This window comes from Podarcis tiliguerta (assembly GCF_965153285.1).
Source record: "Podarcis tiliguerta genome assembly, chromosome: 5".
In the NCBI taxonomy this organism is placed as follows: Eukaryota; Metazoa; Chordata; class Lepidosauria; order Squamata; family Lacertidae; genus Podarcis; species Podarcis tiliguerta.
In genome coordinates this window covers 20513740-20540782 of record NC_139538.1, presented here as the reverse complement: position 1 = coordinate 20540782, position 27043 = coordinate 20513740, and the positions used below count along the sequence as shown (strand labels likewise).

The following is a 27043-nucleotide window of genomic DNA, read 5'->3' as shown; positions in this document are numbered from 1 at the left end:
AGTGCAAATGATCCGAAGGGACGCCAAGAACAAATAAAAATAAAAGCAAACAACTACATGCAGACCCGGAACTCCACGAGTAGAAGAAGAGTCCCGGTCACTCACTTTTCCCATTAGAAATTGGCAGAGAAATAACCGTCTGTCTGTCTGTCTCTCTTTCACACACACGCACACACATTTTTTTATATATAAAAAAATCCACCGCCCCCCCATCGCCCCTACCCCCCCCCCCCCATTTTTAAATTCTTCTTTCCTTCTCATCTCCGTTTCCAGACTGTGGCTGTTAAAACTCAAGTATCTGATGCAACGTGGAAGGAGGCCCGCCTCTCTTATCAAATTTCTCGTATTAAAGTGATCTTCGCAGAAAAAGGTCAGTTTCAAAACCTGTGAACTTCCCAGCTGCGCGTCTATTTCATCTAATTCTTTTAAATAAGTATATCTCTTCCCGCCAGTTTCTGAGCAAGCTCTACGTTTTCTTCTCCTCCTTAGTATTCTTATTATATTATTAGCAGTAGTAGAAGGGAGCTCTTCCCCTCCCTCCATTTAAAACGGAAAAAAACACCCATATTGTTCCTTTTATTTGTTCATCGCCTTGGGTCTATAATATAGAGTTGTTTCGTTCCGGGGAACGCCTCGTGCTTCTTTCGTCTTTCACATTTTAAGTCGCGCAGGACCAAGACAGAAAGTGGGGGGTGGCGGTGGCGGTGGCAAAGCCCTTCCTCCGGCTCCGTGTCGGCCTCAGTAGAGGAGAGCTGGCCGCGGAGGGAGGAGGAAGAGGCGGCGGGCAGTCTTCTGCGCACGCGCGCGCTGGGATTGCAACGTGCCCCGGCGGCGGCGGCGGCGGCGGCGGCTGAGGCTGCAGGAAGAGTCACAGGCCCAGGGCGGCCGCGTGCTTTTTGGCTTTGAGTCTGAGGTCCGCGATGCTGGAGTTCTTGCTGGTGGTCTTGGCCGCCGCGGCCGCCGCCACCACCGAAGCGGCCGAGGCGGACTCGGCGGCCAGCGTGGCCAGAGGGAGCCCGAAAGGCGGCGCCGGGAACATCATGTAGGGCGCGTGCGCGGCCAGGTGCGGGTGGAGGTGGTGGTGCGCGTGCGCCACGGCGCTGTCGAGCTGCAGCTGCGCCTGCACCTGAAAGGACAAGGGCGTCACGTTGCAATGACTGTCCTGAAAGGGGCAACGAGAGGGGAAAGGGGGGGGGAGACAAGAGTGTTAGGACGACCGCCATCTCAAACCCTCCCCACAGCCTCCAGGGCTCCAAGCCGCCTCAGCCCACTTGGCAGGGGGAAAGGCCCGTGGAACTCATGGAAACTTGACTTCTCAATACACTTTCAGTGCCACCCTCAGCTACTTCTTTTTTTTAGCGGGGTGGGGAAGAGACTAAAGGGGTGCGTGGTTTGACTAACTGAGGAAGGGGATCCTTCGGGGTTTGTGGCTTGCATCGATCCCCGTATGCTACCTTTCCCCTCATTTTGTTCTGTTTTATTTGTTGAATTTATATAACCGCCCTACACTGCCAGGAGGTCTCAGGGCACTTCACAAAATCAAATTATGAAACTGCAAAATATATAATCAAAACAACAATAACAGCAACCCAATAACCACCCTCCCCCCCAAAAACCACCACATATTAAAAGGCCATAGGATGTCACTCCTCATAAATGGAGCACTGAAGATGCTTAGGATTGGGCTCTGTGTTTTTATTTTAGTACCTGCCTTTAAAAGAGAGAGAGAAGGGTTCGTACGCACAAGCCTGATTGTGGCTGGATTGAGGGCTACAACCCTTTGTGCCTACCAGTAAGGCCCACTGGGAAGAGTGGGGCTTTCACTGAGCAAAATGTAACTAGGATTGTAGCGTGGGTTTATTTTGGGTTGATGAGACACTTAATCTCTGGGTTGTGGGTTTGAGCCCCACGGTGGGCGAAAGATTCTTGCATGCCAGAGGGTTGGGCTAGATGACCCTCGCGGTCCCTTCCAATGCTACCATTCTATCACTCTGTGATTTGTGCAGCATGCTTACTGAGAAGAAAACCAGCAGCAATGTTCAATGGAATTTACCGTATTTTTTGCTCTATAAGACTCACTTTTTCCCTCCTGAAAAGTAAAGGGAAATGTGTGTGCGTCTTATGGAGCGAATGCAGGCTGTGCAGCTATCGAAGAAGCCAGAACAGCAAGAGGGATTGCTGCTTTCACTGCACAGTGATCCCTCTTGCTATTCTGGCTTCTGAGATTCAGATTTTTTTTCTTGTTTTCCTCCTCCAAAAACTAGGTGCGTCTTGTGGTCTGGTGCGCCTTATAGAGCGAAAAATACGGTAATCCATTAGCATCAAAGCCTTACATTTGCACAACACCACAGGAAGCTGCCTTGTACCGAGTCAGACCATGGGTCCAATCCATCACTGTATAGATGGCTACCCTTACAATGAGCAGTGGCAGCAGCACTCCGGGCCTCCAGGCCTGGGGACTGAACCTGGGCCCTTCTCTATGCAAGCCAACCGCCCCAGCTCTCAGCTACCAGACAGTTTCTAAACAAATGAATGAATGGAGAAAACTAACCAAAACCTAATTGCTGGCACTGAAACAACCAAGTCATCATATTCACGAAAGCAATAACCAGTTAACGGCATTTGAGGTATACAGCTCAGCTTCAGAACTTCTATCACTGTCCTGAAAGATCTGGCCTTTGTCAAAACAAAAGTCCCTGAGCATGTGCAGAATGCCTTTCCTTAAGACCCAAGTAATCATAGCCAGTCCCCCACAGCTTTAGAATTAGAGCACAGCATAGCCATAGAGCCTAGGACTTGCTGATCAGAAGGTCGGCGGTTTGAATCCCCGCAACGGGGTGAGCTCCCGTTGCTCGGTCCCTGCTCCTGCCAACCTAGCAGTTCGAAAGCACCTCAAAGTGCAAGTAGATAAATAGGTACCACTCCGGCGGGAAGGTAAACAGCATTTCCGTGCGCTGCTCTGGCTCACCATAAGTGGCTTAGTCATGCTGGCCACATGACCCGGAAGCTGTACGCCGGCTCCCTCGGCCAATAAAGTGAGATGAGCGCCTCAACCCCAGAGTCGGCCACGACTGGACCTAATGGTCAGGGGTCCCTTTACCTTTACCTATAGCCAGACCACAATTTATGATTTTTTTCCCCCAGGTCCTTGAGTGATTATTTAAGACAGGCTATTTCTGAAAAAGACACACTAATTGCTTAATCCAGTGGTTTTCAACCATGGCCCCCTGGGGTGCCTTGTGTGATGGTCAGTGGTGCCAGGGGCAACACTGGCCTCCACCCCTATTTCCTTCCCCCCTCCTCTGATGCCCTCTCGCATCTCTGCCTCGCAAAGGCTTGCACAGCTGTTTGTTGCAGCGCCCTGACTACAAGCTCCCCAGGCGAATGGTACTTCTTGGGCTGGCCAGGCAGTGCTGGTTGCCAGAAGCCGAGGCAGCCTTGGAGTAAGCAACCAAGCAGGTGAGGAAGCCCAGCCAGCCAGTCGACCACCCCTTGCGGACAGACAAGTGGGAGGCCAGGCTGGCCTTTCATGTGCTTGCTGTGTGCAAGACCTGCCTGGGAGCCGAGTGCCCAGTGCTGAAGGGGCGCCTTTCCACCAAGCAGGCCCAGAAAAAAGGGCGAGAGGTTGCCAGCTCTGCAGGCAAGGGGTGACACAACTGGGCTCCTGAACCCCAAAGGGGTGCCACAAAAAGAATGTGCATTCATACCTTGGGTTACAGACACTTTAGGTTGCGTTTTTTTGGGTTGCGGACCACCGAAACCTGGAAGTACCAGAACGGGTTACTTCCGGGTTTTGCGGTCGCGCATGTGCAGAAGTGCTAAATCGCGCTTTGCACATGCACAGAAGCTCCGAATTGCAAACATGCATCCTGCATGGATCACGTTCGCAACACGAGTGTCCACTGTAGTTGGTTAAGGGAGCCATGGACTCAAAAAGGTTGAAAACCTCTGGCTTAATCCCAAGCATATGAGGTCTTTTCGTAGCTCCCAAGTAGTGGAAAAAACTGCTTCTGAGCACAGTCGCAGGGCCTGTATTATAACAGGTCTAAGCCTTGACTCATTGAGCCCTGAGCCAAATGATAGTCTTCATCCTATAAACATGTGCAAAGTGTTACCCCTCACTGCCATATTTTAGGGGTTGCGCAAAAGACTTCCCGGTCACATTACGTTACTTTCATGCAAGTTTAATCCCCCAGCTCTGGGATGGGAACCTGTGGCCTGACAGTTGTTACTAGACTACAACTCCCATCACTTCTGACCGTTGGCATGCATAATCCCTGGTCGCCTTTCTTCTGAGTTTACTCGACCGCCTGAGACTGATGGGAGCTGAAGTCCAACAACTGCTGGAGGACCACAACTTCCCCATCCCTGCCTAGCACGGTTCCTCTTGTAAACCAAGCCTCTCTGGTTGGCTAGACAGCAGACAATCTAATTGGTAATTTGGTTAAATGTGCAAGCTGTTTCTCCTGGATGGCCTTGTGGAATGCACTGATCTGTGGATGGGTGCTCCTTCCTAATCTCCCTGAACGTTCTGACTAGTTGGGCCATGTCCTACATTGATTAACTTGTCAGTTTCGTGTGCCTTCTGCCAGCAGCATGTACCTTATTGCAGGCTCTACTCATAAGTAGTGCTGCTTTGCCTATGGCTGAGAGGTACCCTCATGTGTCGACTGCGTCTGGTTTTCTGCTTGTGGTTACTGCCAGCTGGTTTTGCATGCTAGATGACCAACCATAAGCAAAATAGAGGCTAATTGGCTGCACTTCTTTCTCTTTCTTTCCTCCCTCTACACTTAACACAGACTCCTGCTTTACAATGAATAGGCTTGATTGCCCTTTTTTTACCAGTTTGCTTGTTCGCTCATCTGCTTTGACCATTTTTTCCTAAACACTTTTGCTTGATCATCTGTCCGCACCATCTGAAGACAGGTGAAGTAATTACCCTGCCCTAAGGTCTATTTAATTAAAAAAAAATAAAAAACAGCAAAAGGAGAAACAGGCATTCGCTGTGGATGCTAACCTGCCCTTGGCTACAATCCTGCACACATTCAGTTTGCTTAAATGCCACTGAACTTCAAGACTTCAGCCTTAATAGCATCAAGACAGTGCAGAGGGCCCTCCTTTATCTTGCTCCTTTCCTCTCAGCCCTCTAATGACTGTACACATCTGTTGCTCTCAGTCATCTCCCATATGACCTTTATGGTGTTATTACCCACACCTTATCAACCCCAGCACCATCCGCGGTTTGAGACAACTATTGTTGCCACTGCTTTTATTTATCATGGATGCAGACGACCGGCAGAGTCTTCTCTCTCCCTTCCTTACCCTCATTTCGCAAGGGAGAGTCTCTCACCCTACACATGGCTCATGCAGCCCAGACCCACGCATGTTTAGTCAGAGGTTAGCCCCGCTGAGTTTCATGTGCCTAGGACCAGTGCTTAAGAGACAGCTGTTTGTCTACAACCAAATGATGAGCAGTTTCAATTTAGAACACACCAATATCATAGCCATTAGAAGATTGACCACTGAGGTCAATAAGCCTGAAATATGCAACTTCCCTAGGACAGAAGACAATCTACGAAAGCTATGGAAGAAGAACCCACTGAGTTTTGAGGTCCAACATACTTATTCTTAATTATATTACTTAGAAGCTCTGTTGAAATCAGCTGAAGATAACTTCCAAGTAATTACCATAATTCAAAGGCTGAGTTAGGAATGTTTATGCCCGTTGAAGTTATGCCAGAGTGGACTACAGTTCCCATCATGTGAGGCCGTTGGCGACACTGGCTGGGCCTGGTGGGAGTTTAAGGCCAAAAATGTTAGGAGGATAACAAGCTTTGGAAGAGGACTTGACTGTGCCAGGGGTACCTTACCATCAGGCTTGTAAGGTTTGCTTTTCATTACCAATGTAGGTTGCTAAAGATAGACACTACTCTAAAAAGGGGAAATAAAAGCGATATCTGTAGGACTCGGGCTCTCCTGTTAAAATTAATCCAGACTACATGCCTGCTAGTTCATAAAGCCACATAAAAGTTGTGGAGCTTTTTTGTTTTCAGAAAACCACCACAACTGGCCACCCTCCTACTGATCGTATTAGTAGAATTAAATAAATACACACACCGTATAGTCATGCACACCTATATATTTTTGCATTGATAAACCCATCAAAATCAATTCCTCTCATTTGGGTGGAAGCTCAGGAATTCACAGGAGCCTACAGAGAGCTGGGCAGGCTCACTGAGGCTGCCACCCTAAGTGAATTTACTAGGCAATAAGCCACATTAAACACCTTAAGTTCTGAGTAAACATGCATAGGAGTTGAGAGAGAACCTGACTTAAATGAGCCCTTAAAGCTGTGGTCCTTTGCCAGAGCCCCGGGGTAGAGCACCTGCTTTTCATGCCAAAGCTCCCAGTTTCAATCCCTGCCAACTCCAGGTATTGCTGAGAACACCCATCTCTATGTCACTTCCAGTCAGTTTTAGACAATCCTGAACCAGCTGGACTCATGATCTGACTCGGTACTGTATAACTTCCTGCGTGCCACTTTCGAGAGAGGAAACCCCACGGCGTTTCCAAATACTAAGCATGAACGAGATCCGCTGAGCATCTAATGGGAAACCCAAATTCACTTCCCGACCCCTGGTACGCACAAATGCCGCCTCAGCACATTTCGGACAATGCGGATCCTAAGCACTCTTCCTAGGAAGTAAGCTCCCTCGAGACCAATGGGACTTAATTCCCCTTTAAATCAGTAGCACCATTTGAATCTGCAGCACCGAACGGCAGAAAAGCTGCAGCAGCCCTGCGCGCCTTTAATACGCGCTGGCCAAGTCCCACTGAGCTCAACAGGAGCTTGTTTCCAAGAAAGCACGCAGAGACCGGGTCGGACTGCACGGCACATGCACTCAAGATCGGAGTGTTCAGTGCCCAGACAAAACACACACGCGTCCAATCTCCCCCCCCCCCCCCGCAGGAAGGCAACTTTTAAACGTTCCTTTTGCGCATATGATTGACCAGCCAGAGAGAGAGATAATGGGGCACCTGCGGGAAGGCCATCTTGTGGTCCTTCCTACCATTGTGGGGCTGACGCCCCCGGGATTCTCCCTTTGTACTTGCCTGCTGGAAAGGCATCCTCAAAGCGCCCACGTTCACGTAGGGGGCGACCCGGCACGCTTCAAACTGGCTGGCTGCTCCTATGAGGACTCCTGCAAGAACAGAGGCAGGGATCGGTCAGAAACTGAGCTAAAAAGCACAGGGGCATCTATTTTTTATTTCACTTCCCTGGGAATGCTCCCTTGGCTATTTGCGCTTTGGCGGCGCGTATTGTGCCCAATGGGGCTTATTTCCAGGTAAGTGTGCAACCTTAGGCAAGGAAGAGCCTGGAGGTTTGGGGGAGAGGCAAAAGGAGGCCCCCAAGAGCCTAGAATTTAAAGGGGAGGGTTGTATTCCCTGGGCCAGAAACGTTTGAACCCGTTTACGCGCGCCGCTGATAAAATTCACCTACCTTTGTGGAGTTGGTTTTCTTGCTTTCTGCATTTAGCTCTTCTGTTCTGAAACCATACCTGCGCAGACAGGAAGAAGGCGAGCTCAATGCAAAGCCGCATCTATCTATTTATCTACACACAGTGATTTCTCTGGCCATGCTTAAAAACCAGTCAATGACCCCAGCAGCGTTATCTTCCTGGCTCGTACTCGGAGCCTTCCTCTCCCGAATCCAAATCTTACTGGAAACTCCGCACTGCACGTGCGACCTAAAATAATCTAGGCCCACCGTTTTGACCACGGTGTCCAGAGGGGAACGAGGAGGGGGGTCTTGCATTCCCCTTTAATAGTTGCATGACAAGCCACAGGCGCTGAAAATCTTTCTTCTATATTACTATTAAAGGGGCAAGCGAGACCTCTTTGGTTTGCCTCTGAACACGCCAGTAAATTGGACACTTAGGCGACAACCCTACGCACACTTACCTGGGGGAAAGTCTCCAAGTAGGATTGGCTTCTGGGTAGCCATGAACAGGATTACACTGTTAGGTGCAAACATGTCCTTTTTTCTTTCTTTTTAAAAAAAATTTACATAGTAATCCAGAAAGTTTAGAAAACCACATAACCAAATTTCTGTTTTCTTGAAGTTTCTTAACGATTTTGGGATCATCAAGCCCCCTCCCTCCCCGTTTCTAGGAAGAAGCAAATGTATCCTTTTCGAAATGTTGCATTCCAGAGAATTTTGGATTATGTGCGTGCCAGATTTCAGCCATCTGCGCGTCACATAAACTGTTGGGAGCTGACTAAGTCTTGCTTCGACTTTCTAAAGAGAAAAGAGCAAAGGCGTTCAGAGGAGTCTAGAAATTGGGATGACTTGTGTAGCAAGTTTCAAATTCTCGAATAGTTTGAGAGTGACCATTTTGAGCTGCAACATGGAGTCTCCTCTGTTTGGGGAGGGAGTCTTGTTTTCAGATATTTACAGTAATCAACTTCCTTGGACTACACGTGCTCCACATTTCAATTATTTCGCTCATATAAAAGTAGTCCCCTAGAACTTCAACACACGCACAATTAAACAAGCCAGTAACTGAATCCGTAACTCTGTTCATCTTCACATGCAATACCAACCTAGTTCTCTGATTTCCCTTAACCTTCTCTCTCTCCCCGCCTCTGTTCCGATCCAAAACAAATCCAAAACATCATTGTATCAGTCTCCTTTTCCTCTTTCAGTTACTACTTTAGGCTTGAATCGTAAAGAAAGATGTTTCTGAAAACTTTGCATATTTACTCCGGAGCAAGACCCACTAGAGGTTTATCCAAGTTGGTGTGCTCAGAGTGCAAGGTGCAGCCTTACTTGGAAAGAGTTATGACTAAAATCAGTTCAACTCACTCCCTTTCCGAGTAGAAGTGAGGCACAGCCCTTCCATTTAATCTTCAATTAAGGGCTAAAATCCTATACACACCGACATGGAAGCAAACCCCACTGAACTCACAATAGGACTTACTTCTGAGTAGACAAGAATAGGATCGCTCCCGTTAAGCAGGGGAGTTAGATGGGCGAAATTTGGCTAGTTCCCGTTGGGTTAGGATAGAAGGGCCGTTTTGTTGCTAATTATAATTCCAAACTGCGTTTCAGGGAGGGGAGAGTTTACTTAGGAGTCGTTTTACTAAAATGAATGTGAAATATTACAATGCCAAGGGCCAGTTGCATGTCCCTCCGGCCCTCGGGAGTAGATTGCACCACCAGCATTGGAAAGGCAAAGAAGGCGCCTAGGATGGGCCTGGGATGAAGCTGACGAACGCCTAAACTTTGCCTGAGCGTCGCTCCCTCCCTACCCGCTTTAGAATCGGAACTTAAAAGAGCGCAGTTCTAGGATATGGACAGTTGCCGCCTGTTCTGGTTCTTGCTCAATTACTTTCTCCGGGCCCGTTTCATCTTTCGCCAGCCGAATCCCCACCAGGCCTCCCCCCTCCCCTCCATCTCGCCGTGCTATCTAATGCTAAAACACACACACACACCACAAAAAAACTAGTGATAAAGGGGTTTAGATGTTTGCGCAATAAGACCCGAGAAGAATGCGCTCATTAAAAGCCTGTAATATTAATTAGCTTTATCTTCAAGAAAAACGAAACACCAAAGCGTTTAATGACTCACTTTTGGGGGGTAATTACTGTCATAAAAGCTTCACTACAAAGAAGTTGGAAAATTCTCTGTTCCTCTGTGCAGTGGAGTGTAACACAGAAGCGGAATAATTGTCTCATTATTATGATAATCTAATTTGCTGCCATTGGAAGAGATGGGGAGGGGGAGAGCTTCACTCCAGGCAAGGAGATAACTTTGGCAGTTGGATATGGGGAAAAGTTTGAAAACCTGAGAGAGAGCATATGAGGTGTACCTACAGCCTTGGGGCCAGGCAGGTGTGGCTTGTGCAGCCCGACCCTATGCGCTTCCACGCAGATGTAAGCCCCATGGAGTTCAATAAGGTTTGCTTGCTAAGTCCCATTGAACTCAGAAGGACTGGCCTCCGAGTAAACCGCGGAGGGGAAGAGGATTGGGCACTTATTTCAGCCCATTCATTTCAGTGGGAGTGTGTTTCACATCTCTGCCACTGAAATCAATGGAACTTAAAAGTGCTTTAAAATCTTCAGCCCAGATTTATATATTGGGGGAAAGCGCTGGGGAGAGATCTGTTTTCCATCTCAAAGGTCCTCACTATCATGTGATCCTTCTTCCCTCAAGACCCTTTTAAAGGCGGGGGAGGAGAGGAGGGGCAACGGGGGACGTGAAAGCTGATTGGGATCTTATTCTTTAAACTGTCAACATCTGCAGGCACGAATCCTGTCCGTTTCCACATTCAAACGAACATCCCAGGAGTCTGACACACGCAGTGTGACGTTTCCTTCGATGGCGCTTCCTTCAAAGGAAGCAAGATATGCCAACCGATCCTGAAAATTATGACAGCCGGAGGTCGCCATCCTGGTTGCGCTTTCCGAGCAGAAGGCCCCACTGAGCAGAGTCGGTCCCTCTTCCAGGCAACAAGATCGGGCTGCGCGCTCGCTGACCTGGGAGCCGGTCAACACGAACTTGCACGAGATCGCGACCGCGCAGTCCGATCCTGTGCATTTTCACAAAGCAAGACACCTTTGAAAAGCGCGCCGTTAGATTGCGCGCCTGAGCGTGCTTACTCGAAAGTAAACCCACGGTGTCTACTTCCGAGTAAAGATGGCTAGGGAAGAATGAAGAGGGGGGGGCGTTCATTTCAGCTTCCAGCGCATACCCCTGCCGCCTTCCAGGCTCGCCTTCTCACCATCTGCCAATGGGAGCTGGGAAGCAAAGTTTGAAACAAAATCACAGCGAAGCGTTTTCTGGGGCCATTTAAAAGGAAGGAGGCCTTAATTTATGCAAATCTCTGAAAGTTATTCTGTATGGATTATGGTGGGCACTGGTTATTCTTTTGTTGAGTCAGGCAAATCTCCCTCCGTAGGTATCGCCGCCTACATAGAAATCTATATATAATATAGATATGGACATACAGCCACACTCCATAGCGTGGTGTGTGTGTGTTTATAAAATCAGAAAAGCATAGGCAGATAAAAAAGAAGGAAGAATCTTTTTCTTTAAGCTGCGATGCCTTTCAAAAATTCTGCTCTCCCCCAGCACTGTCTCTCACACAAACCCTCTTACACACACACACACACACACACACACACCCCTTTGCTACAACGTGGCTGTTCAGTGTCTGCCTTTATCCGATTACAAGATGCAGAGAAAAAGCCTTTAAGAGCCGAAGAGCCGTTTTGGTGCAGATGGCAGAGCCTACGAGCAACAAAGATGGAAGGAAGGGGGGCGGGAGAGAGAAGGTATCTGTTACAAGCCAGGAGTCGCTGCTTAGCCTCCCGGCTGCAGATGTTCGGGGGGCCTGGAAGTGCTCTCCATGTGTTCCTACAAAGGCGGCCCAGTTTTCTGCGGAAACGACGCTGGAATGACGGGTCGCCTTCGCTCCCGCTGGACAAGGGTCTCCGGGCCTCTGGCTGGAGCCGCGCTTCTACCTCTGGACCCAAGTCCTGCCTTTTCTGGACCAGAGCCTCTTGTTTCCCCCTCTGGGGGACGGGGGCAGCTTGACAAAGATCCCCAGCAATCTCTGGACAGTGTAAGGGGAAGATGGTCTCCAAACAGCTCTTTGAAATCCGGCTGCATTAGCCAAGCCCCGCGCTGCCTGTATCTGTTCCTTTTCTGAGTCCCTGGGGGATTTTTTTAATTACTTCCCCTTTTAAAAAAAGTAAATGGACTGTAACTGTGTACACTTTAGCAACTCCCAATTTCGTTTATTAGTCAGCCCTTCTATAAAGTTAATTCATACATCCGTCTTCTACTTTAAAAAAGAAAGAAAGAAAGAAAGAAAAGAAACTGAGCTAGGATCAACGTTTAAAGGCAGAAGGAGAATATAATACACATGGACTCGGTATTCCCCCCCCCCCACGGAAAGCTTAGCTATCCGAAGTCATAGAAACCGCACTTAAGCACACTACCAACCACACTTACACGCCTACTTTGAGTACTGTTCACTCTCCTCAATTGGCTCAATTTTTTCTCACTAGCTACTGTTTCAGTTTTAGATTGTAAGCTCTTTCTGGCAGAGACCTTTGCTTTTTGTTAAAAAATGATACTGTAAAATACCATAGACCTGGATGGTTCTAAAGATAGCAAGCGGAGAATCGGAAGAAATGGGACACAAGAGAGGCCAGCACATCTCGAGGTGGGCGGAACTATGGAAGCAAAATTCTTCTATGAAGATGGAAACAGCCCCTTGTAGCCCCTAAGCAAAACGCACCAGGAAATGACATTTCCTCCCAACTCATAGGTGTATATTTAGGATGAGGCCGAAAGCGCGCAGATACTACAACACAAGGTCTGCTGTACTCCGGATTCGCCACTCTTGTCTACCCAGGAACAACCTTTTGGTGGAAGCCCCCTTCCTCTCCTAGCGCCATACTATTCCCCCCCCCCCCAAGCAAAAGCTTGCAGAAGAAGGGCACCCACCGGATCCGAACCTACCGCTACCAACCATCCATGAAAGAGGAAGCAAGTCCACTTCGTGACTTGCTTGCCAATGCAGCGCGCGATCATAAGCCTCTTGGTTCAGAACGGAGCGCAGTGGGAATGAATCCGGAGTCGTGCCAGCTCCCAGGGCAGCTAGTCCGTATGAAGGTCCCTTCCCAGGATCCTCGTGGAGGAGCCCCTCCCCAGCAGAAGCCGTAAGGATTTCCATGCTTACCTGCACCCGAGCTTCGGACAAGCCCAACCTCTGGCTGAGCTCCTCTCTCATGAAAGCGTCCGGGTAATGGGTCTCGTCGAAGAGCCTCTCCAGCTCGTTCAGCTGCTCCAGGGTGAAATTGGTCCGGCTTCTCCTCTGTTTGATTTTCGTCTGTCCTTCGTCTTCCATCACTTTGGCATCCTCTTTGCGGTCCTTCAGCTCGGGGGAAACTGGAGACGGAGCAACAACAACAACAAAATAAAGAGGCAAAACCAAAACACCACCAGAGACACACAAGCAAAACAAAACAAAAAAGCAACTACCCAACCATCCCTGAACCACGAGGCCAGCGCCTGATCTGGGTTTCCAACAAACACAAAAACTGCCTTATGCCATATCAGAGCCTTGGTCCATAGAGTTCAGGATTGTCTGCACTGGCTGGCAGCGGCTCTCTGCGATTTCAGGCCGGCGAATCTCTCTCACCAGCCCTACCTGGAGACGCCGGGGATTGAACCTGGGACCTTCTACATGCAAAGCAGAATCTCTGCCACTGAGCTCTGGCCCTTCCCCCACTTGTGTTTTTACCTTAAGTCAAGCAGAAGGGGGGGGGGAGGAGGAGGAGGAGGAGGAGCAGCGGTGGCAGGGATCAATGAAACGCTCAAAGGTCACCTCTCTTCCCAGTGGCGAGGCTGAAGCGAAGGAGGGCCCAAGCAGAGCTGGTACCCGGCGCCTGTGCAGCCGAGGGCGCAGCCTGGCCCGGGTCGCTCGTGGCTTCGCTTCAGATCCCAGGCCCACCAGAAGGAAAGCAGCACGTCCCCTGGACGATCAAAGGAGGAACTTAGAGGCTGCACTTCCTAGGAAGTGTAAGCCTCGTTGAATCCAGTGGGACTTACATTTATGCGTTATATTTATACCCCCCACATATATATCACCGCTGCTCCCACAGCGCAATCCTAGGTACTTCTACACAAAAGTTAAAAGCCACACTGAGTTCAAAAAGGTATTCACAAGTCTTAGCATGCAGTCTTACAAGTGTGCTTTTATGGAATCGCAGACTTTCCCTGAATAGTTTTGCCCTGGATCTTGTTCCAGGCTAGGAAGGCCCACCCTAGTCATTGGGAAGAAAGTGCTCTATTTCCAAAGGACCAGCCCCTGTCCTCCTCAACTTTTGTTTTGCCCTGCCCGGACCCGGGCGCCTGCTTCAGTTCTAAGGGCGATGACCTGCGCGGTTTGATCGAGGTGGGCCCGGGGTTTCTGCCAGCATTTCCCAAAGCCACCGCAGAACGCAGGTCCATCCTATTTATTTATTTGTATGTGTTAAGTTTAAGTCTAGAAAGACTTTAAAAATCTGCCCAAGAGCTGGCTCTCCTCCTGCACAGCGGTCAGCTTGGTCTTTGACAGCGATATTATTATTATTATTATTATTATTAGGAGAGACGCTCCGAGCAATGCGTAGTCTACACCTGTCTGGGAAGGGGCAGCAGGTCTGTCCTGAGAACTCCACCGTCTTCTCAGGAGGAAGAGAGGGGGAGGGACCTCTTTTCCCCAATTCCGGTTCGGGACAACAAGAAACAAGTCCGGAATACGCACGCCCCGAAGTCCCAAAGACTTTAAGGTCTCCCTTCCTCCCTCTCGCACCGGTCACGGCACGCCTCCCATTGAAAGCGCCGGCAAGATCCCATAGAACTGCAGCGCCCTTACGCTCCGCGTCTTCTCGACGTTGGCGCTGGCTGCTGTGAAACCCGCGTGGCCTTTCAAGTGGCACCTTTTCAAAATCACAGCAGCAGGTGTCGATGGGGGATCTGACGCGCGACCGCCGCTGCTATGGCTTCTTGAAGCCTCCTGCTTGCGGGGAAGTCAAGGCATCCTTGCCTTTATTTACTAGGGAGGTGGAGAACGAGCTCCCTAAATGGTATCGTTATCGGAGCAACTGTTTTTGAACTAAGAAGAGTGCGTAAAGTTTGATCACCCTCCTGCTTCATCCCACTAAACCTCCGTCTGTTTCCCCTTCACCCTGTCGAAATATATTGTAGGCTCCTTGAGGCAGTGACCTTCCGACCTGATATTACTGTGCAGAACGCCGTGCCCGTTGATTAAAGTATTGCTCGTTTCCCGTCTGTCCTTCCGCAGCACCAACCGTTTCACACATTTCGCTTTGGACACTAGGCCCGGTGCAAACGTGGCGGCGTGACGCGGTTCATTCAGGCTGTGGGGGGTTTCCTAATCTACAAACCGGGTTCTCCCGCTTCCTTCCTTCCCTCCCCGAATGTATTTGCCCACCGCCACGCCGAAGTTTGTTTACTGGAGCTGCGTTGGTCTCTAATCATATTCAGAATTTGTTTATAAAATCATTTCCGGATGATGTCTGCTGTTCAGTTCCGACCTGGAGAGAGCTACTTTCCTTGAACAAAAGAGTTGAAATAAACCCTCCTCCCTCGACTATGACATCTGCATCCTCAAACCGCACGCAGGTATTCAAATAGCCTTGAAAGCCGAGTGGATCTTTGGATAAGCAAACAGGAGAGGTTTGGTGTTGTTTTTTGCAAAGCGCATTATCATTTATTCCTCTTCCTCTCCCCCACCACCCTACACACCAGTATAAAATCTTAAAGAGGTCGAGAGCATCGAGGAATAAAAGCGAAACACTTCGCTTGGATTTCAGCATTACTTATTAGCAGTGTTCCTAACATTGCATAACTACTTAGAAATGTATGGTTTGTTTTCAAATAACTATTCACCCTTCCTAGGAAATGCACTTGGAGAAAAAGAAGTACCATATAGGCTCCCTTCTTTTAGTGTGCCCAATATTTGATACTTTCATTCACAAATAAACAACTGCGTTTCAAACTTTTAATGATATTTAGGGAGGTTTCTAAGCCGCCTTAAACAGAAATAAATTCGTTTAATTTCGCATTTGTTTCCAGTGCCACATCCCCTCCCCCTCATTTTACATTGCAAATAGGAAAGGGTCTCCATAGCAGGAGCAAATTAATTATCTGCTTAAATATTTTGATAGCTAGAACTCGGAGCCACATATTATTTTCGCTCAATTGGGAACAAAATAGTCGGCACATCTTAATTTACAATACATTGGGCTCCTAGACTGCGTAAATTACTTTAAACGGGAGAAGATATTGGAACCATTGCAGGGATAACCTCCCGGATTCAAAAACCTGTCACCGTTTCCAGAACAGCTCAACGCAAAGCCTGGCAATCAGGATTTTATTCTTCCCATTTACTCACGGAGGAAATATTTGTGCATATAACTAGACACACACACGCACAAGCCAAACTATGGTCTGCCTAACCCAGGAGGGCGAGAGATTGTGATTTTACAGATTCCCTTCCTTGGGATTGGGAAGAGAGAAAGGACAAAAAAGCCCACATCCCCCAAACATAGCTAGAGTTCAGCCAGGAAAAACGCGCCACACATTATCAGGTCCCAGACGAGCAGCCTACGGTCAAGCGATGGCCGGCTTGCGGTGTTCTCACAATCTGGCCGCTTTGAAACGGCCCAGAAAAAGTATCCATCCACATTAATGGAGGGGGCTCTTTCCCCCAGTCGAAAAGACCAGCCGGCTCCGCGTCTGGACGCCAACGCGCGCGCTCTGCCTCCTCCATCCGTTCCCTGGCAAGTTCCCCCGCCGCTGAGGTCCAACCGGACGTAACAGCGCGCATTTGGGGAGGTGGTGGTGGGGGTCCTCGGAGTCAAACCACACACATGGTCCCCACCCCGCCCACCCCAGGAAGCACCCTTCCCCCGATTCTCCCCCTCCCCCTAGTACTCCCAGCATCTGGTTCTTTACGCGCGGTCCCCTGCCTCTAGCCAGCCTGCCAGGCGCGCCCCCCGACCCGCTGGGCAGAGGAGGGCTCGTTACCTTCGCTGAGCTTGGGGGTGCCCGTGTCCCTGGCCCTGTCGACGGCGCCCATGTCCAGCTCTCGGACCGGCGACCGGCCACCTGCGCCGCCGCCGCCTCCTCCGCCTCCTGCTCCGGCCGCCCCCCGAGCTGCGGGGCTGCTGCCGTCCTCGCGGCCGGGCTCGCTGGATCCTCCGGACTCCTTGGCTCCCCGGACGGGTCCGCTCTCCAGAACCTCCCGGTAGGTGATGAGCTCCTTTTTCTCTTTCACTTTCTGATCAAACGACTTGGAAACAAAAGCGGTAAGTTCTTCCATCGCCGGCGCTGCGCTGGGCTCTTTTTTCCTCGCCCTCGCTTGCCTCCTCTAGCTGCTCCAAGCCCCCCAAGAAACACATCAAGGGGGTTAGGAAGGAGGAGGAGGAGGAAGAAGAAGAGGAGGAGGAGGAGGGGTGGGAGAAAAGAGGGGGGAGGGTGTGGGCAAGGTGCGGGGGGGGGAGAGAAGCCGCAGAGGGGCTGGAGAGTTAAAGGGGAGCTGATGCCTCGCAACTGGAGCGGGCTTGTGAAAACGCGAAGATCTTTGACAATTCTCCCCGCCAAGAGTTCAGATCTGATAGGGCTGGGAGCTCTTGAAGTCCCCACTATTTATACTTTGCGAAGCCTGCCCCTTGTTCGGAGCAAATTACCTCCCCTTTGGAACTGGGAAGGAACCCCCTTCTCCTGGAGCAGCCCAGCACCACCACCAAGGAGAACAAGAGCCAAACTGGGAAAGGAGGGGGAGGGAGGGAGGGAGGGAGAGCGAGCGAAGGGGGGGGAGGGAAATAGAAAGAGAGACCTCCTCCTCCTCCCTCAGATTCCTCCCACCCCCCTCTTCCAGATCCAGTGGCCAGGGGTTGCTCTCGGCCATTAATCCAGGATTGACAAGAATCCCTAATTAATTTAATTAGGCGTGGATCTTGCGCTAGTGTCCTGAGTTAGTTAAACACGAGGGGGGGGGGAGAGAGAAAGGGGGCTGGATCTGCAGGGGAGGGGCTACAGGAAAAATGACAAGGCGGCTGGCTCCGGAGAGGGGAGAAGAGCAGGAGGAAAAGAGAGCGAGCTACCCCCAAACGTCTTCTTTACCAGAGCGCGGGGCTGGCCGGCTGGCTTGCTCGCCTCCTCGCCCTCCGAAGGACCAAATCAGCCGCGATGCCAAGGAGAGATTAGTGCTCCTTTGATCGGCTCTCCGCACCACCCCCGCCAAACAACCAGCTAGATCCTTGGGCCTTTTAGATAAAATAAAAATAAAAATGCGGAATGCTTTGCTCGGCTCACACGTTGCCAGCCCAATCCTAAACCCGCCTGGGAAGACGGCGCTTCTTGCCCTTGAAGCTCAGGGACGAAGCGGGCTTCTAGCCAGAACCGCTTCTAGCCAGAACCGCAGCCTGAATTAAACCCTGTACGATTGAGACCCCGTTTAGGGTTGCGGGGAGGGAGGAGAGACAGCAGCAGAGAGGTGAACTCCATCAGAATTGTCCCAGCCTGTGTTTGTCCCTTGGATGTCTTGTCACTCACTCTCTCAGTCTGCATTTCCTACACGTCGATCCTAGACTTAACACTGATTTGAAACGGAGTATAATTCTGAATAAACTGCCAAAGGCTTTGCAATGTATATATGCACACATATTGGTCTCCTTCCCATTCCTGCCTGCACTATGGTACTAAGTTAGGTCTCTGGCTAATTCCTGGGACGCTGGGAGCGCTCAAGGCGCCGGGGGCTCCCCATTTCAGGGAATTTTGCCGGTAAAAATCCCCCAGGCGTTTTCTGCTTTACTGGGGGTTTGGGTGCGGTGGATTCAGCCATCCTTTTGGAAATGCGAAGGGAGGCTGACAGCTCCGGGAAGATACGCAGCAGTCAGATCAGTTTAGCCTGGAGATGCGCTCGGGTTATATGGAGAGAGGGGAAACCGTTCCTGCAAAATGCCGAGAGATTAAAGCTTCTGTTGTGATTTTGCCGTGAATTAGATTGCTGTTGCTGCATGTTGCTTTAGGATCCTATTCTTCATGTCGTTTGGGGTTTTTTTGGTAATTTCCTCTCTGGGGTGGATTATCAATGCTCTTCAAACAACAACAACAACTAAAATACATGGATATATGACCTGAGATACATAAATGATTTGGGAAAATCTGTCCAGTCTCTTCTTCAGGACCTGGGAAACTCTTAGGTTGCAATCCGATGCGCATTCGCTTGGGAGTTAAGTTCCATTGAACTCAGGGGCGCTTGTGTGATCTCAGTAAAAGGACAGGATTGCAAAACAGGTTTGAGAAGTTGGTATCAGAATTAACAGAACTGACTTGAAAGCTTGAGCTCACACTTTAGACTTTTTTTGGGGGGGGGGTGTAGTGGGCCTTCCTTCTTAGTAAATAGTTTGACAGTCGCGCTGCAGAGTGCACTTGTCCAAATGTAGTTTGAAAACAACCGCCTCTTTCCATTTTCTCACCTGGAAAATGGGAGCGTCTTTTTAAACTCGAGGTTGGAATATGTGTTGCTAGTTTGTTCTCTCCTTTCTTTAATCTCATTATGTCCAGATATTTGAATTTAACGCTTTCGGGGGGGGGGCGGGCGCAGACTTTACACCTTGGACAGAGTAGTTCTGGAAACTATTCCAAGTCCGGATTATGAGTTAATTAAAAATATAATAAAACTGAATCCCTTTTCCAATATGTTACGGAAAAGTGTGCTTCTCAAAAGGTGCTTAAAATATGTGATTTCTTTTGCATGAATTCAGGCAAACGGTGAACTTTTAAATAATTTGGAGGAAAATTGCGTGAACCTCTTCTTAACCTCTTCTTTGTGGTTGTTGCTATTAAGCCAGTTAGGAATACAGACTGGGTGCTCCGACATGCGAAGGTGCTCGAAGCCACGGAAATGTGTACTGTTATGTTCTATCGCCTAGGAGGGAATTGTTTATGGCCGAAAAGCTAAAAGAAGCATACACAATTATTCTAATGGGAAAAGAATTGGAAAATGAAAAAAATGGCTAACAACATTCAAGTGAATAATACATCACTTCAAACCAATCCCCACTGTTTTCAATGAAACTTCTACAGCATCCTCCCGATAGTGCTAAACTTTCGGAGACCAATCTTTTTCAGATAATTAATTGGCTGGGCCTCCCTTTTTAAATAGCAAAATTCAGTTTTATGCAAATTTTTAACATCCCCACGTGGATTCCACTTTTCAATACCGTCGATACACACAAAAAAACAGAGAGTTAAAAAATAATAATATACAAAATGGACAAGACACAAGTAAAGTGGATGTTTCCTGTGGAATTTGATTACACTATAGGATAGAGAAGCATGATTAGGCATCACCCTGTGGAATCCAGAAACGTGTAAATTAAATACATACTCACGGTATTTTTCACTCCTATACATGATTACTATACTTTCCACTGGAAAGCATGATCCCCGGATAGTCTGCAAAGAATAGCCTATATATGCCAGAATTATCAGAGCTAGATATCTGATTTAGGGCACAAGCAATCCTATACACACTTACCTGGGAGTAAGTTCCATTAAACTCAATAGCCCTTACTTCTGAGGAGACATGTATAGGATTGCACCGCAAGTTTGGTATAACTGTAAGCAAGTTAAGCGTCTCGACAACCCACCAGCTGGACTGCTGAATTGTTAACACCAGCAAATTTGCGTGAAAATTTGCACCTCAGGAGGTGTAAGAAATTCCGGACACAACATTTACTTTTGCCGAAAGCAGTGGGTTTGCTCTGATATAATCCAAACCACCACTTGGAACCACGAGCATGAACTATAGAAGCAAGTACATTTAGGATCGCAGCTGAAGTAGGGGGGGGGGGAGGATTTGTTGCTTTGAATCAAAGTTTAAGCCCGGATGCCTGAAATTTAAGCATATGCGTGAATGCATAAAGTTTCCTTGTGAGATTATGTTCTGATCTCCCATCTAAAAAAATCCTAAACTCCTTTGCCCCATTGAGCACAGCATTTCAGCTCCCTGTGAATAAACGTAGCGCTGCCGCACCGGGCAGTTTGAAGACCGGGGCCTATTCTTCTTGACCCACCACCCAGAAGCCACCCAGAGCAAAGCAAACAGCGGCTACTTTTACCCCTGTCAGACAAAAGCGTCTCGTCTTTACAGCAAAGAAAGGAAATGGTTTTCTCAGAGAGTCGAGGGGGAGAAAAAATATGTCAATGTAGCATGAATTCCAGGAAAGAGCGAGCTTCTTTAATTACTCTTAGCTTAAATGAAAAACGATAAATTTTATTCTTACATCCTCCTCCAACGGGGCGTCTAAACTCCCCCCCCCTCCCGCAACCATCACAACCCTTAAATAGTCTCAACTGGGAAACTAATTTGCACCTAACCTTAGAAAGCCCATCATTTCCAAGGAAGGAAAATTGCAGGGTGGTGTGTTTTTTTTTAAAGCAATTTGCAGATAAATCACTGCAGTTTTAATCACAGCGCACCTTATACAGACAGAATTCTGTGATTTATTCCGGGTCCTCCCCCGCTCCCACGCCGCTTTCTTTCCTGGGGAGGAGGCGGGTGTGGGGTGGAGGGAGAAGGTAAGGAATAAAGAAATGGCATGAATGACAACTCGCACCCGCATCATCGTCATTATTATTTTATTTTTTTAAAGGGGGAAAAATATCCCTGCGAGGATCGATTAATTAGATTTGTTTATGCGGTCAGCAATGCTGCTTAAATAAGGAAAAGCAAAGAAAGAGGAAGAAGAACGCCGAATAGCGAGCTAGCTAGTCTACTAGACGCGGGGGATGGAGAGGAAGAGGAAAAAAAGTGGCTTTTCTAATCGATGCATTCGGCGCTCTTCGGCTGGGCTGCGTGAATAGATGAGCTCCGGCGATCGTCTAGTCAGGCCTGAGCGGCGGAAGGAGGCGCCGAAGCTGAAACTACGGAAGCTCAGCGGCCTTCGGCGGGCGCGCCGGCTTCGGAGGTAAATGGGCTCGCGCCGGTGGCTCCGGTTGCTATGGTTGCGTCGGCCCCGTTGGGCCTTAGGCCTCGGGGACCGAAAGGAAAGCAATGTTCAAGTGGGGGGTGGGTGTCGAAGCGAGTATGGCCGGAGGGAACCGCTGCGGCCTAGTTCGCAGGCGCCTGCGTGACTAGCCTCGCCGGCCTTGCCGTCTCTGTCGCGGGAAGCGGCGCGAGCTTTGCTTAGGCCTCGGTGCGTGGGTGTTTGGCGTAGGCGGAGCGCCAAGCTCCCCGTCCCCTGCTGGCTTTGGCGAGGAGAGGTCTTGCTCTCGTCAGTTTGGCGTTGCCTCCGACTGTGCTCGTGTGGGCTTTGGCTCTCGCATTTCCTCCGGCCTCTCGGAATTAGAAGTATGGGGGGGACGGGACTGCCTCTCTCTGAAAAGGCCTCTCCCGAACAGCTTTTAAGACTAAGACCCTGGGCCAGGCTTCCTCAAACTCGGCCCTCCAGATGTTTTTGGCCTACAATAATAATAATATTATAATAATTTATTATTTATACCCCGCCCATCTGGCTGGGTTTCCCCAGCCACTCTGGGCGGCTTCCAACCGAATATTAAAAACAATACAGCGTCAGACATGAAAAACTTCCATAAATAGGGCCGTCTTTTATAAGTAAAATAGTTGTTTATTGCCTTGACATCTGCTGGGAGGGCATTCCACAGGGCAGGCGCCACTACCGAGAAGGCCTTCTGCCTGGTTCCCTGTAACTTGGTTTCTCGCAGCGAGGGAACCACCAGAAGGCCCTTGGCGCTGGACCTCAGTTTCCGGGCTGGATGATGGGGGTGGACACTCTCCTTCAGGTATACTGGGCTGAGGCCCTTTAGGGCTTTAAAGGTCAGCACCAACACTTTGAATTGTGCTCGGAAATGTACTGGGAGCCAATGAAGATCTTTCAGGACCGGTGTTATATGGTCTTGGCGGCCACTCCCAGTCACCAGTCTAGCTGCCGCATTCTGGATTAATTGCAGTTTCTGAGTCACCTTCAAAGGTAGCCCCACATAGAGCACATTGCAGAAGTCTAACTAGAACATGCACCATTCTGGCAAGACAGTCTGCGGGCAGTTAGTGTCTCAGCCTGCATACCAGATGGAGCTGGTAAACAGCTGCCCTGGACACAGAATTAACCTGTGCCTCCACGGACAGCTGTGAGTCCTAAATGACTCCCAGGCTGTGCACCTGGTCCTTCAGGGGCACAGTTACCCCATTCAGGATCAGGGAGTCCTCCACTTCAGCCCGCCCCATGTCCCCCAAGAACAGTACAGTGATACCTCAGGTTAAGGACTTAATTCGTTCCAGAGGTCTGTTCTTAACCTGAAACTGTTCTTAACTTGAAGCACCACTTTAGCTAATGGGGCCTCCTGCTGCTGCCGCGCCGCCAGAGCACGATTTCTGTTCTCATCCTGAAGCAAAGTTCTTAACCTGAGGTAATATTTCTGGGTTAGCGGAGTCTGTAACCTGAAGTGTATGTAACCTGAAACGTCTGTAACCCGAGGTACCACTGTACTTCTGTCTTGTCAGGATTCAACCTCAATCACTCCCTTGATCCCTAGCTAGCAGGACCCAGTGGTCAGGGATGATGGGAATTGTAGTCTCAAAACATCTGGAGGTCTGAGTTTGAGGACGCCTGCCCTGGACAGATGTCTTAGGGCCCTGGCAATCTATGTGCCAACCCCCCCCGAACCCTGAAATGGATGCCCCCGTGTCTCACCCAGCACTCTGTCATGTTGAAAGAGAGCAACAGAAGAAGAACCCAGCTGGATCAGAAAAAAGCCCATCTAGCCCAGCATCCTGTTCTTAGAGTGGACAGCCAAGTTGCCTGTGCAAAGCCTGTGAGCAGGACCCACCCTCTGCACTTGTGATTCCCAAGTGAACAACTCAGACATACTGCCTCCCCGAGTAGGGTCCAGGAGCCTAATGTAGCTATTTCTAGACTCATCCTCCATGCATGAAAGTCTGTGCTCTTTCAAAGCCCTCCCAAGATGGTGGTCTCACTACAACTTTGGGGAGCGACTTCCCTGTGACTTAGGCGTTGTGCGAACAAAGTAGCTATTCTTTGTTTGGCCTGTTCTGACATTCAACTCCAGTGGATGGTTTCAACCAGAGGGAGATGTGAGAGAACGGCTCCCTCTCCGCTTTCACCACACCATGCATGGGTTTCTTTACACTTGTGTCATGTCTCGCACCCCCCCTTGCCTTGTTGCAAAATGTGCTCTTTAGTCCTCCTTGTTCCATTCTTCAATTTTTACTGAGTGTAAGGCCAAGTTTCTTGCCTTGTTTATGTTCATGATAATGGCACTAAACCTTAATGGAGGTAATAGCTTTAAGCTGGAATCATATGCATAAGTACCTGGGAATAAGTGCTTGAACATACTAGGACTTCCAAGACAACATCCATTTGTTAGGGTGAAAGCTTTTCCCCATCTTCCCCAAGGAAAAAATGAAATTTGCTTCACATACTTGGGGGTTCCCAGTTCTCAGTCCTAAGGACAGTTACTTGGAAGCAAGTTCTCTTAATTTCAGTGATAAAAGCAAATATGATCAGGATTGTTGTTTGTAGCTTTGGAAAAGGTGTTACAAGGGAGCAGGCCCAAGTAAATAGCAACTACCTAGCAGTGGTACAGTCATACCTCGGGTTAAAGTTGCTTCAGGTTGAGCGTTTTCGGGTTGCGCTCCGCGGCAACCTGGAAGTAACGGAACGTGTTACTTCCGGGTTTCACCACTCACGCATGCGCAGACGCTCTAAATGACGTCACATGTGCAGAAGCAGCGAATCTGCGGGTCGCATTCTCTTCAGGATGCGAACAGGATTCTGGAACGGATCCTGTTTGCATCCAGAGGTACCACTGTATTAGATAATGAAGTTAGGATTTGGGTCTAAACTGAATACTGGTGTATGGAGATTGGTAAGGGTATAGCAGGCTTTCTATGATAATGTTTAAGATTTCATCTGATGTTTACAGTTCTTTTGTTTTTTTTAAAAAATAGCTTGTTAAAATGGGTCGCCGCTCATCAGACACTGAGGAAGAGAGCAGAAGCAAAAGAAAAAAGAAACACCGTAGGAGGTCATCTTCAAGCAGTTCTTCTGATAGCAGAACTTACAGCCGTAAAAAATCAGGAAGGAAGTCAAGGTCACGGTCTCGAGATCTCCAGTTTCGTTCACATTCATATGAAAAGAGGTAAATGAATTAATTTGTATTGGGTTTTGAAAGTGTTTGTAGAAAAGGCTGCTTAAAATATTTAGCAGGCATAATTCACAGCTTGATCCAACATTCTGCTGTAGATAATGGCATATACAGGCAATGACTAATTTAGGTAAAGGTAAAGGGACCCCTGACCATTAGGCCCATTCGTGACCGACTCTGGGGTTGCGGCGCTCATCTCGCTTTATTGGCCGAGGGAGCCGGCGTACAGCTTCCAGGTCATGTGGCCGGCATGACTAAGCCGCTTCTGGCGAACCAGAGCAGCACACGGAAACGCCGTTTACCTTCCCGCCTGCTTATCTACTTGCACTTGATGTGCTTTCGAACTGCTAGGTTGGCAGGATTGACCAATTTATGTGTGTCCAATTGACGTGCGGCCATGCATGCACGCATAGCGACAAGCCACAAGTGGCTTGAAAAGGGGGTGGAATGGGGTGGGCAGGGAGAGCTTATGTGCGCTGCACTGATGCACGGGTTGGGGTGGGGGTCAGAAATGTAACCCCATGCCAATCGGTCGCTGCCTGTAGGTTGTGGCATAAAGATCCAGCAAAGGCACAAAGAAACAAAATATCCCCCTTGCTCTGGTGTTCATCCAGGGCTACTGTATGAGTGCTCTGCTCCAACTGGCAATACCTTTTGGATTGAGGCACTTGTGGAGAGGAAGATAGAGCTGCTGGTTATTTCTTGCACATCATCCAGTGTGCACTGAAGCCGTTTTGGATTATTGCATAGATGCAGTGCTGCATTCCATATATTAGGGGGCAACATTAACAATCAACCAGATTTTCAATTCAAAGTGGGTAATGCAGGTTGGCTCTGCCTCATTTGGCTTGCATAGGATGCTGCTTCAGCTGTGTCCCAACAAACTGGATTACAGGCGTATGTGGTTGAATCTGGATATGCCACTGGGTTATGTGGAAGGAGAGGATCAGGAATTAAGTCCCCTTATTGCTCTCTGGTTAGTATAAATTTCTGGACATATAAACATCATCTACCTGCTTTTTATCTAGGGTGGTTCCTTTCCTTATCTGTGTAATAGTAATCACTTTGTAAGTTTGTACTTGGTATTGACGAACTACCATATTACTGGTAAAAAAAAAATAAAACTTCTACATTACTGAAATTTCAGTAAAAATATAATGGCAATGAAAGAAAGCTTACTTCTTGCTGAAAGTAATATCATTAACAGCCACTCTTACGGCTTTGATGTTTCTTTTTATATTTTAGCTGAAAAGAAACAAATATTTACAAGAAAGTTTCTCAGTCCAAAATTAGAAAATTATTATGTGTTTTCCAGTAGACAATAGTGTCCATTTCTCAGAAAATAGAATTGATAGACGTATTTTTCTCCCCTTTGCACATAATCTGTCCATTCAACTTGGCAGTTTCAAGAATGTTGATAAAGCGTTCCTTGCTAAATGAACAGAAACTTGTTCCAATATCTAGCAATTTTGGGGTGTGTGTGGCATTTTTATCAAATCCAAATCAATAAATGGAATGAAAGAGAAGCTTGCTTGTCTAAATATTCAATAATATAACTCTAGGATCTAATTTTACCAGAATACCACTAACATGTTAGAAATTTTCTAATACCTGGATTATAAGAACATAAGAAGAGTCTTGTTGGATTTGTTAAAGGCCTAGTTCAGTATTCTGTTTTCAGCCATGGCTAACCAGATGTCTATGGCATGTTCAGTACAAGGTCATGGATGCAGTAGCCCTGTTTTGCCGTGGCCCAAGAAATGGTATTTGGAGACATGCTGTTTCTGATCAAGAAGGCAACATATAGACACCTACAGGTGAAACTCGGGAAATTAGAATATTATGGAAAAGTTCATTTATTTCAGTAATTCAACTTAAAAGGTGAAACTAATATATGAGATAGACTCACGACATGCAAAGCGAGATATGTCAAGCCTTTATTTGTTATAATTGTGAGGATCATGGCGTACAGCTGATGAAAACCCCAAATTAACAATCTCAGAAAATTTGAATATTAAATGAAATCAGCAAAACAAGGACTGCAAATAGAGCAATATTGGACCTCTGAGAAGTAGAAGCATTCATATGTACTCAGTACTTGGTTTGGGCCCATTTTGCATTAATGACTGCCTCAGTGCGGTGTGGCATGGATGCTATCAGCCTGTGGCACTGCTGAGGTGTTATGGAAGACCAGGAAGCTTCAATAGCAGCCTTCAGCTCTTCTGCATTGCTCGGTCTCATGTCTCTTGGCAATGCCCCATTCTC

General features: G+C 48.4%; 2 protein-coding genes across 4 annotated transcripts in view; one reads left to right on the top strand and one right to left on the bottom strand.

Moving 5' to 3' along the window:
• Nucleotides 1-240: 240 nt before the first annotated feature.
• Nucleotides 241-17054, bottom strand: SHOX2 (SHOX homeobox 2). Its single transcript, XM_083441211.1, has 5 exons — nucleotides 16610-17054; nucleotides 12753-12961; nucleotides 7502-7559; nucleotides 7114-7202; nucleotides 241-1162 (listed from the first exon to the last, which is right to left on the bottom strand). The coding sequence occupies exons 1-5, from the start codon at nucleotides 16902-16904 to the stop codon at nucleotides 869-871; spliced, it is 945 nt and encodes a 314-aa protein (XP_083297337.1). The 5' UTR covers nucleotides 16905-17054; the 3' UTR covers nucleotides 241-868.
• A 4398-nt stretch (nucleotides 17055-21452) lies between these two features.
• Nucleotides 21453-27043, top strand: part of RSRC1 (arginine and serine rich coiled-coil 1) — a 161138-nt gene continuing 155547 nt past the window's right edge. For 2 of the 3 annotated variants that reach the window (XM_083442932.1, XM_083442930.1), the window contains exons 1-2: nucleotides 21453-21561; nucleotides 24582-24772. In XM_083442932.1, the coding sequence (XP_083299058.1) occupies nucleotides 24591-24772 (182 nt within the window). In that variant the 5' untranslated portion in view covers nucleotides 21453-21561; nucleotides 24582-24590. Of the gene's footprint in view, nucleotides 21790-24581; nucleotides 24773-27043 lie in introns of all 3 variants that reach the window. The other variant, XM_083442931.1, reaches the window with a different exon arrangement.

What these genes read in the sequence shown, in the direction of transcription:
- SHOX2 (XM_083441211.1), bottom strand. Translation starts at nt 16,904, where the DNA reads ATGGAAGAACTTACCGCTTTTGTTTCCAAGTCGTTTGATCAGAAAGTG. An exon ending in TGTCCGAAGCTCGGGTGCAG is followed by an intron (nt 7,560 to 12,752) that starts GTAAGCATGGAA and finishes CTGTCTGCGCAG; the next exon opens with GTATGGTTTCAGAACAGAAG. An exon ending in AGAAAACCAACTCCACAAAG is followed by an intron (nt 7,203 to 7,501) that starts GTAGGTGAATTT and finishes CTGTTCTTGCAG; the next exon opens with GAGTCCTCATAGGAGCAGCC.